The sequence below is a fragment of the Falco rusticolus genome, chromosome 12 (assembly GCF_015220075.1).
Source record: "Falco rusticolus isolate bFalRus1 chromosome 12, bFalRus1.pri, whole genome shotgun sequence".
Taxonomy (NCBI): domain Eukaryota; kingdom Metazoa; phylum Chordata; class Aves; order Falconiformes; family Falconidae; genus Falco; species Falco rusticolus.
The window spans coordinates 24,602,847-24,614,924 of record NC_051198.1 but is presented as its reverse complement, the minus strand read 5'-3'; the positions used below and the strand labels follow the sequence as shown (position 1 = coordinate 24,614,924).

The window sequence follows — 12,078 nt, the reverse complement described above, 5'->3', positions numbered from 1 at the left end:
TTCTGCAGTTTATCCAGTTATATTCATTTTAAATCAGAAAAGTTATGTCTTCATTTACTTTCCAAGATTTCATTTAGTCTTCCTAGAATTCTACCTTTTCAAGAAGAGCACATATTTCAAGTATTTCAGAACAAGAATGTGCTATACAAGAGATGACAGATTTTTTTAAGTTTGATTTTGCTGAGTGATGATCTAACTTTCTGCATAGAATATATTTAAATGAAAAGTAATGAGATACTAGAGGTAGGCGGTTATTAGCATGCTTCATTATATATGAAAATGTAATGCATGAGTTATAATGTTATGACAAAGAGAATGTAGCATCAGCTATAACTATGGAAAAACAATATAAACTAATAAGCAGCTTCCAAAGAAGTTGGCTAATTCTTCCCCCCACCCCACACCCCCTATAACTTGTACATGCTGGTTTTTTAACAGCCTCCTGGCTAAATTGTCTTTGCCATGTGATCTAGGTAAGACTTCCAGAAATACTTTTTCACTAGATTCCCTTATATTCCCACAGCTCAGAAAGCAAAGGTTTGTCTCAGGTTTTCTGAACAGCAAAAACTGCAAGGATTTTGTCCAACACCTTTCACTTGCAATGAGAAAGTAATGATCACGGTCACCCAGTATTCTGTGTTTCCAGTGTTATCTGAAGAAATAGTCATGGATCAGGACATCAAATGTGCTAGAGGGAAATAATTGCCTTTATTTTAGAGAGCTTCCAACTTAAGTACAGGGAAAGATAAGGGATGGATAGGAGAAATAGAGTAGGAACATAAATAATAAGTTATTTATAATAATATATATTTATGATAATATGTATTTTATATATTATTCAAATACATATCGTTTATTATATTTATAATAAAAAAAATAAAGCACCAACAGTTCTAGCCAGAATAACAGGCAAATGAATCTCTTCTGTAACTATGAAAAGAATCTGCTTCACTATATCCACATGAGTATCTCACAATTAATATTCATAGTAAGGCTCATGCATGTAATTTAGATCCAAATCTGCACTTTTTTTCATTGTCAATAATCAATTTTCAAAACAAACTATGAAAATAATTTTTTTTCAGCTTGTGTATACTGGGAAAAAAAATAATCTAGTTCAACAAGCCATATTTAGGGCATAATAATCTATGAGTTCTGAGCATAGGTGAAGAGCCAAAATCAGTTTTATTAAACTGGTATGCACTCACAGAGTACATCTAATTAATTCAAAGAAATCATTCTGAACTTGAAACAGTGTAAATGAGAACAGAATGTGGCACAATGTGCACAGACCTAGGATAAAAAGAATAATGATTAATATATATACTCGATCATAGAGGGGAATTACACTCAAATAGTTTAGTTGGTGCCATAAACATTTTACAAATAAAAGCAGAGGAAATTAATGCTTTACCACATGGAGTTTTTATCCTTACCTGATAATCTCGTTATTCACAGAAATGGCTTCCAGGTATTTCTTCAGTGCATAATAATTATGGATATACTTCCGAACATAATAGCCTCGCCATCTTTTCTGAATCTAGAGGAAATAAATATTTGCTTAGTATATTTCAAATCAAAAGTTTGGATGCATATCAAGTATCTGTTGTATTTCCCAAATAATATGGTTTCCTTAAAAGTCTTATAAAGTAGAAGCACCAATATGTTTCACAGAAAAAGTGAGGGTAGGACAACATATTGTAGTTAAATGGTGATATGAATTTACTATTAATTGCTAAAATTAAAAAAAAATAATATCAAGTTTTAAACCACTGGTTATATTGTGGTGTGACAATGAAAAGAAATGTCTGCTGCTGCCAGTGGCATTGCTCCGTGTAAGAATGGTAAAAAAGCAGACAAGAGAATTGGTGCCTTTTCTCAGGTACAACATGCGTTCCCTACTGAGTCACCACCTCGCCAGTATCTTCTGTCACACGCTACCTTTGTGCTGTGGATACAAGTTAAACTGAATAGAAGCCTTCTCAGTAAGTGAACTTCTCAGGCTTTCTGGAACCATCATTTACCAATTGCAGTCCTTTCATCTGCAATCTAAGTGATGCATCTTTATTTGTTGCATGTTAATTATAATCTCACAAAATACTATTCCTCCTGCATAACAGATAAAAGCTTAAACTGGAAAACGAAACCTCTTTATCTGTAGCTAGTCCTAAAGTTGCATTAAGAACAGAAATCAGGTAGCAGCCTCCACCAGAAAGAATTCATATTCTGGTGCACTTTAAAAGGCATCGGTTGGGGGAAAAAAAAGAGAGAGAGGGGAAAAAAAGACTTAGTCTAGCTCAACTTTCCCCCAAAATTTATTTCAACAAAACCACTTACACCTTCTCTGATACTTAACATTTCTAATCATGATGTTGCTGACATGATTACAGGTTTACTGGCTATCTGTTTTGTGGGAAGGGAAAGTAAGTACTAATTAGGCAAAAATTTATCAGTACTGCCCCTTTGTTAGCCAGATCTATCCCTATGCCACGACATGTACAGGTGAAAGATGCAACTTGCTCTGTTCAGTCATGCTGAGGGCTGCTCTCACTCCGCATTTTCTTTCCTGTAAGAGGTCAGTGTATTCTAGATCAATACATCTGAAAAATAGATTAATGATTTTTTTCCTCTGGTCTCAGGGTCTAGATCCTCTTCTTTAGATTCTTCCAACCTTGAACTTACTTATCTTCCTGCAAAAATATTCTTTACTTCCTTCCTTTCATTTTGTCTCCCTTTCTTTTAAATACATTTCTATATTAATCTCTTCCAGTCTGCATTACCTTCAGTCCTGCTCCAACGTCCATCTTTTTAACCTTTACAGCTTTGAAATCTTAAGAGACATAACAGCTGAAAGGCAGAATCCACATTAAAAAAGCAAGACGACTGAGGTCTTATGATCCAGAAACATCTCCAAAGTGAGAAGCTACTACCTTTCACTAAGTGCATTGAAGAGAAGAATGTTGTAATTTGCCAAGAGCCCTCCTTTTCCTGTGGGCCTCTGCCCACTGGACTTTTCAACTTAGCTCTTCAGTGTATCTAAAGGGAATGTTTTTCTTTTTTTTTTTCCTTTACACCAATGCTTCTCTTTCCAGAACCAAGGGATGACTTGGTAAATGGAGTGCAATCCATGTGTTTGTGGTGTTGGCTTTTTTATTACCCTCTCTTATTCCAAAGAAACATTTAAAAAAAGAAAAGAGTGCAATGGTTTGTGGTGTTTGATTCAGGAAGAAGGCAAGGAAAAAAAAGCTGCCCGTTGCCCACACTGTCAATCAACCTTTGCACGCTGTGACTTCAGAGTCTGTATCATCAAGTCTTGGGAGTAAGAGTCTTCAGTAACAGGCAAAATTCTCTCTAGTCATTCCAGTTCCCCTGCAGTTCACTTCTGAACCGCTGTCTGTGATAACTGTCAACAGTTATTGCAATTTTTCCATCTCCTGCTGTTTCCTGAGCGGAAAAGAGTGATGCGCTAGAGCTAACTATAAGAAGACTAATGAACGTAGTGTCGCATGGTTTCACACTTTGTCTTTGGTACCATTTTGCAACCACAAAATCCAAGACACTATTCCTTAAAGTTAAAACTAGTGTTTGGTCTCAACTGATGGCACTTTGTGGTAGAGTTGTGGTTATCTCTTTACGTGAGATTTAACAAGAGAATAAGTACCACAGGGAAGTTTTCAATAAGTCTTTGAGTAATGTGTCACCAAGAAAATAAAATGATGCACTAAAGCTATTAGGAATAAGAGGATATTACCTTCTAGTGTTAACACATTCTTCTGTTTCCCCTTTGTGCATCACCATGTATCTTCCTCTCTTCTCAAATAAGGCTCAAAATTAATTTTAAGTTGGCATTTTCTTTTACGTGTTGTGTTGTTTATTTTGGGTGGGTTTTTTGAATAAAAAGGATTTTGGACATGTATACATCGTTATAATATGTATAAATAATAGCTAAGTGAGCAGCTGAACATGGGAACAAGAAAGGTTAAGCACTAGACATGATTCTTTGCACTAGGTTATAGTAAATTTCATATTCTTTGCAACTCCACTTTCTCACACACAAGCTTATTGGGTTAAAAAGGGATAGAGAAAGAGCAAAGAACGAGTATTCTTCAGAGATCTGGGATTAAGCAAAATCTTTTGCATGTGAATAAGGATCTTAGCTTTGTTTTTCTGTTTGGCTTCAAAATTTCCCAACAAGAGCAACTTGGCTCCCATATAGCTGTGTGCTCATTAATGCAGGATTACGGTCCCTTTGAAACTCTTTCTGACAGTCTTCACCTCACAGTTATAAATGTAGACTAGATATTTCTAGGTTAAAGGATCAAAACTCAAACTGAAAGACAAAAGACTCAAATTGTAAAAAGCTATAATTATCTCCAATGGGCTAGGAGTACCAATTAAATGCCACATTCTACCTTTATTTACACCACTTTCTGTTCAGAATGACCTCACTGATTACAACTGAATGAAACATAAGTAAGAAAAACTGCATTATGTCTCAAATTAGTTTATGCTAGATTACTGCTTCCCTCATACCGAATGTCAGAGATCACAAAACTGAAGACTAATCTTCTTGGAAAAGAACATTTTACACAAAGCTTCTGATGACGTTCCTATTTTCAATGTGAAAGTTCTGAATATTTGCTTTTATAAGGAAGTACAATGTAGTATGACTATATTTCTTCTTAATTCCAAGGTGATTGTTTAAAAAATTCTTGAAAAAAGAGAGACAAGTGTGTATGCCCTTCAAAGTAATTAGCAAGTTTCAACAGTGATTGGTACAAAACAATTATTGTCATTGATCAGCACTGAACAGATAATTTTAAACAAAGTCATTGTGTGCTCAGCAGATTACAGCTTGTTAACGGGCAAGTTCTAAATGACCTCTTAAGCTAGTCAAATCAATGATGCATATTCCTCATTAAGTAACATCAAAATGTAAGTGGTCTTATAAATAATGTTTATTTTAAGCACTAAAACAAATGGCAAAACCTTGATATATCAAAAGCCATCTGCTCATGGAAATATTTTTTTCCATAGGATTACTTTTGCTGCTGAAAATTTATAGCAACTTTAAATCTTTTAAGGGAGAGAATCATATTCTGACCTAGTACTCAAAACTGAAATTGATTAAAACAAGTAATCTGATTTAATTTTAAAAGGTGAAACTGATAGTTCTGGTTACAACTAAACACAAACCAGGCAGGCAGAGATGTAGACCGGCTTCAAAAGTACGAGCATGTCTATGCCTTCAGCGTTACTTGAATTGCCAAAATTGAAAGTGCCTTTCTTATCACTGAATATAAACTGCAATTGTAATGATACTATGAGGCAAAACCAATGATTAAGTAGAAAATCATACACAGTTATTATTATATTTTCAGAACACTGAAGATTATTAATCATGAATCAAGCTCGCAATGGGTGAATATGAGGCACAGGTGGCTTAGGAAACCTAAAGTGTAGCCACATTATCTTCTGTGCAGAAACTCAACAGGCCTAATCGTCTGTTGTCCTGGATCTTGGTTAGTTCTTCGAACAACAGATGAAAGCAAAAAAAAAAAACACTCAGTGTTTCAGAATGGTAGCATCTTAAATCTGCTCTGCAGGTATGGGTGCACAAGATTTTGATAGAGGAAAATCAGATTCTGACATTTGCAACTAAAGAAAGATCTGTTCTATTGTTTCCTACTGATTTAAATTTCCATTAAAGAAAAGGACATGACTGAAAAAATGGTACTTTGAAGATTTATATCACCTAATGATTCAACATTATATTTCCATTACAAATGAATGGGAACACATTCAATTTCTTTTAAAAATGAAAGACCAAATGCAAAACTCCATTTGACTAGAATACATAATTACCTCTGAAATTTAGTCTTCAAATGCCTTCTAAAAGTACACAGCCAACTTTTAAGAGCTGGCTTGCATCTTGTGTTTTCTCACTCATTACAGCTCTATGAGTATACAGCATTTATCCCCTGTAGAATATTTTAAAACTAGCTAAGGAACAAACCGGGGGGGGGGGGAAGGAAAAAAGGTGCATTTCTGAGGAATTAGACTGCTGTTAAACACCTTCAGCTCTCTAACATGCACCAAAAGTAAGATTCTATTTTGTGCCTTTGAGAGAACCAGCACCAAGTCAAAAAACTGGTGGGAACACATCTCTTCAGTCTGGGTTATTCTGGAATGAGAAAGGTCATAAAATTAAAATCCATTCTGAGAATCTTCCTACTTTACAGGAGTTTCCTTGGGTTACTCTCCATCCCCACCACATTCCTATATTTGCTAGAATTCAAAAGGTAAGATGCCTTGCCTAAAATCATATAGGCCTTTAAAGTAAGGTAGGTCTATTCCAGAAAATAAAAGCATTAAGTAAGATAGAAAGATTTCATTCCAAGAATTATCTCATGTCCTTCCCATATTTGTTTCACGTATTTGTTTAAGTACAGTTCCAAGTTCAGGAAAGAAATGCTAATTTCTAGTTAAGTATATTTTGCACTTTTCCCCATAACAAACTTCATTTTATATATATTTATTAAGGTTCAAAGACTGTCTATACTCTTCTTCATCTAGCAAAATTCACTCATAATATCATCACTGAGATCAGTGCAGTTCCATCTCTATGTTTAGGCAATGAAATTGTCTTGTGCTTTCTGAGTAACTCTTCGGAGATTCAATATCTCAAATGTCATGCACTAACAAAAGAAAAAGCACAGCCACATCAACAAACATCAAAGCCCTATCATTTGTCAGAATTGTAAATAGATGTCTACATTTATAGGAATACTCACAGATAGAATGTTTGGGGGTTTTATCAGTATCACATATGGTAAGGTACAATGAACATTTAAATTGGGCAAGACACATGCCTTAAATTCAGCTACAGTTTTCAAATACAACCCAGACTACTGACTGTAACTTTAATTTTTAACTATGTACTATTTCCCGCTGTTGCCATCAGCATATCAATCAAGTGTATATTATTCTGGTTTGCTCATTTTATTAAAAGCAAATTCGGAGCACAATTGACTTTTCATTTGTTTAACAAGTGAAGAAATATTTACCCTGACAGCCATTTCATTGTAGAAATTCATCTTCATAATAAAATATGCTGTCTGTGAATCAAGGAAAAAAAAAGATGGCATATATTTCAGTTACACAAAGACAGTGCTCCTATTTTTACATATAAAAGATAAGAATCTTTATACATAATACATAATAAGAGTTCTAGGCTTAGAGAGAATAAAATCAAACTTTGTATTGAAGAGATAGGCTTCCTAATACATAATGCAGGCTTAACCAGAAAAATCTATGGTAGTCAAACTAGGAACTAATGGAGATATATGATCATAAAATGCTCTCCGCTGAGTTTGATAATCAATGGTGCTCTACTGAGAGTAGAATAACAAAGCAGAAATATTCACAAGTGGTGGTGACACGCAGTATTGTATGATTTATTCACTGGGGTTCTTTTAGCCAAAACTCACAGAAACATAAAAGGAATTCATATTTCAAGACGTCTGGTTTAATGAAAAATTCAAAGAAATGCTGTCTTCAGTCGAAATCGTTCAAGGATACGGATGCAGTGATGGAGCAAAATTGTGCCTTCCAACCATCTGTACTAAATGTTATGTACTTAGCTGCCTCCCGAGTAATCCTTGGGAATTTTGTTTCATTTAATATTCATTTTAACATCATAAAATCATAAATACAATGATACCATGTTACAGTGAATCCCCTGATATAGAAAACATTTCCTGTAGTCCTGGTTTCCTTCCAATAAAGTAGAATTCCTCTCATAGTGAACGAATCCCCTATTATACTAAGCAATCACTTGGCAGCATAGGTTATTTTAATGGATACATCACTTTAAACTAAGCTTTCACATCTGTTCCGCCCTCTAATTACAAATGCAAAATGAACATAATTCACAATTGTATCATAAAAAGTAAAATATAAGTACTTTGAATGCAAGAGTATGTCCTTTATTTAGCACAACATGCAGCTTTTATGTGTTTCTCATGTTTTAGACACAAATCAAAGGCAAAAGTGCTTTCCCCTGATATAGTGATTTTCTCCCCCATGGCAAACAGGAATTCACTATAAAAGGGTTTCACTGTAATTAGTGTTATTTGAATTGCCTAGTCTGATCCAAAGCAAATTGTCTGTGGAGAGCAGCAGGACTGGATTATTTATCAACAGTCTGGGCAATTAAGAAACAGTTGGCTGCAATATGTTATTTACAAATGAACACAATGATGCTACTTCATTTTAAATTCTCTTTCTTCATTACATTAAGCAAGGCATAATTCCTGCAGTTTAATTAAGGTGCATTTAAAATGCTCACTTTAATATCATACCAATCTACTAATAATGGAAACAGTGGAAAAGATATTTCTTACGCGAAAGAAAAATGCAGGACTGTGAAATTTCAAAAAAGTTTCACGTATGAGTGTAGATGTACACACACACACACACACACACACACGTACACACACACACACACATATATATATATATATATATATATATATATATATGTGAGGGGATCTCTGCCCCAAAGGTATGAAATAGAATAAATACTGGACTTATCTCCCCTTTTTTATCAATAAATGTTTTCTGAGCGATACTAACTAGATAGCTAACACTGGAAGGAAATAATGGTTGCCAGACCTAAGTATATGCCTAAAGTGTCTGATTAAATTGATACAATTTTGCTTTGCAGCTCATCTTTTTTTTCTTTGGAATGGAATGTGAGAGCTGCCGCACCACCAGATAGACAAAGTACGTTTTTGATGGAAATTCTTAAACTTAAAAATGATCATCAGATTTCTGTCCATCAATGATTAAACTAAACAACCTTATACCTTTTTTTTTATTCTTCTCATATTTGAAGCCTGTGAGCACTGAAGTCTGAATCCATCCCATTTCACTGAAGAACCTAAATTGGAGACCTAACATCATTATGCTCTCTCTATCATCAATACTGAAAGACAGTGGGACCACTTTCCCTCCGAGCTTGGCAAAGTACTGAAGAGCTCTGTAATTGCATCTCTGCCTGCTCTTTACGAAGACCGTTGATGGCAACTAGGGCCCTAACCTGCAAACCTCACTTAGGTGTAAGGAATCCAGGCCTTACCCTACCACTACTTAACAAGGTCACTCCCAACAAAAAGGAAATTACACATTCCTGCTTTTACTCAACGTTGTTCTAAATTACAAGTCAGCCAAATGCAGAACTGGTCATATAACTGTCTTACAGCTTTATCCTTGTGGCAAAAGCCAAAGCCTGTGTCACCATCTAGGTTCTTTTGCAAATGGATTTGCCCTCTGTTTTCTAACCCTGCTTAGAATAATAGGTGCTAGTTCTGCTATTACAAGTGATGGAGAATGTGTTCATCGCTATTCACAAAAGCATAGCCATAATTTAGTGCTTCAATCCCAGTCTGTATTTAAGCGCTTTCCTAGTAAATGAAAGATTCTTTCCTGAACTGGGGCCTTCTTGTCCAGCAGACTCTTTTCTTAAGCTTATGTGGAATTTCCTGCATTTCAGCTTGTGCCCATTGCACTGCCTCTCATTTTTTCACTGGGTGCCAATTCCAAGGTTACGTGGCAAGGTGGACTCTCTGGGAAGAATTATCTTGCAATCTCACCCACATGCACCACCTCCAGTTCTGAACCATGAAGTCTTTGGATCTGCCACTGATGATGTTAATATACAGGTCTCTACTAGTTTACTTGTAAGTCTATGATTCCAAAATATATTTGAAGCCTTTTGTTTATAAACTGTTGTACTACTTTCTCCTTTTCTGTTTAAAAAACATGTTTGGGGATCTACAAATATGATCTGATCCTGATTGGCGTTCTCTTTTTCTTTAAACAGGTAATACAAAATGACAAATTCAAAGAAGAACCAGAAATTTGATTATGAGTAGAATGAAAGAAGGAACCAACACATGGTCTAAGTTGGGAACAGGCACCTTTGTTTTTTTTTTTAGGTAGAGCAAATAGGCATTTGCCCAATTCCTGTAGGACTGGGCCAATTTAAAACCAGTTACTAAGCTGAAGCTAAACTATTTAGGGTGGTGTCAAACTATAGCACACAAAACTATAGCACAGAAAATATTTGCTTTTTTCAACTGCACTTTCTTCCAAAGCGAGCTGAAAATACAGCCATCATGCATGCCGACTTCATATAACGACATGTAACAATTCCCTTTGCTTTAACAAGTGATTTCTTGAGTTTGAGAAATATTGTAAAAAGAAACAGTGATGTACAGTTTGCCTACTTTTTCTGGTGCTTGCCTGGTTTTAAAATTCATACTTTCCTGCATGTTATGCAAGACTTTAAGAACCCAGTACAACCAATGTAACTAAGCTATTAAGAAAACGATCAGAGTGCAGTTCTTAATTTTACTTTGAGATTAATATTAGGAAACAAAGCTTTATATCAAAGCACCTATATTTAGAATACAGGAAGGCACATAAGTTTAGTCATATAAACACCATCAATAGGGGTTTTTTAAATGTAATATATATTTTAACAATCAAAGGAAAAGGCACTAGAGGAGTAACAAATGAAATACTAGTAGTAATGCACATATGGACAGCCAATCTGATGAGCCTCAGCCTTTATTTTCCGCATCAGTACCACTCACATTTCACAATTTTGAATATAATCATTAAAATGATTTATTATCAAGTAATCATGGGTATTTTGTGCATATGCTTTGCCTTGTTTGCTGGCAGCAGATACCAATCCAATCATTATCAGCGGACAAATTTTAAAGTGACCAGTGTCAAATGTATCATTGTGTTTCATAATCAGGAATCATTACAACAGTTATTAGCAAGAGTTCAATGTAAACATTAACTGATCTTTAATTTAAAAGTTGCATTAAGCTACTGAGGAGATTTTTGTTTCTTTTTAAAATATGCCAAATTCAGCCATTGATAAGTAAAGATAGTATAACAATGAATATAGGAAATGAACTTGAACTTTATATTTAAGCCTACCCTAAAACATATAATACTGAATACAGCGGTCTGAAGGGAGAAAAAGGTGCCTTTTTGTCTGCTACTTCGTATGAGTTTGAGGTTAGCTTCCAACCCAGCTGTCCTATTTAGTCCTTTCCAGTCAAACAGACAGCAAGCACAAAATGAAGTATTTGAGGGAAAAAGGTGGCTTTCTGTGCTGATTGCTGTACAATTTGTAAGCTTGCTGATGAGATACTGTTTCTCTAGAGCCCTGACTAATATTGGATATGTACTGGAATCCAGAAGCTGGATGAATTCATGGTCCAATTTAGAATGTATTAAGCGTGGGCTTGCACAATTTTTTGTTCTGCATTTTTCCACAGACTTGAGAGTTGGCAAGGGCTTGTCAGTTATGTCTATTTGAAGAACTACATATGAACCAGGATTTATTGGTTAAAGCTTTTTTAAATTTTCTTTTTCAGAAATATATTTCAAGAATGAAAAGCTGAGGGTGTTTTATAATGCCATCTCAGCTTGGTTATTGCAGAAACCTGTGCGAATTTGAAAGACTGTCTCAAAATGGAACTGACAAAGTGTTTTTTAAGAGAGGGCAAAAGAAGAAAGAAGTAATAAAGCAAACAGGTAAAAGACCTCCAATTTCATAGATGCATACAACAATTGAGATTAGCAGGAGCCTCTGGAGCTCCAAACCAGTACTCAAAGCAGGGTCAATTACAGCAAGTTGTACAGGGCCTCATTCAGTTGAGTTTTGAATATCTCAAAGGTTGAAGACTCTACAAGAACAGCTTGCACTCTCCGTGCAAGCCATTACAGTATTTGATCACAGATTCTTTCTTTTAATTAGCAAATTTTAACATGCATTGACATCATGATGTCTTTCTTATTCTACAGAAGCATTTATAGATTAAACAAACCTTCCCTAAACTCAGGGACAATATTCAACTCAAGTCTCATTTTTTTAAAGCAGAACCCAATCCAACCATGCAGCTATCTGCCCTATATATAGAAAACCTAGTGTTTTAGAAGATAGATTGAAAAACATAGCCTGAAAGGATGACTCATAATTTATTATTTAAG

The 12,078-nt window shown here is 35.0% G+C and overlaps 1 protein-coding gene across 4 annotated transcripts in view; it reads right to left on the bottom strand.

The window, feature by feature from the left end:
• Positions 1 to 12,078, bottom strand: part of SPATA17 (spermatogenesis associated 17) — an 89,706-nt gene that overhangs the window by 70,892 nt on the left and 6,736 nt on the right. For 2 of the 4 annotated variants that reach the window (XM_037405499.1, XM_037405502.1), the window contains 2 exons: positions 7,068 to 7,118; positions 1,437 to 1,540 (listed from right to left, as the gene is read on the bottom strand). In XM_037405499.1, coding sequence (XP_037261396.1) covers positions 1,437 to 1,540; positions 7,068 to 7,118 — 155 coding nt within the window. The remainder of the gene's footprint in view (positions 1 to 1,436; positions 1,541 to 7,067; positions 7,119 to 12,078) is intronic. The other 2 variants (XM_037405501.1, XM_037405503.1) reach the window with 1 other exon arrangement.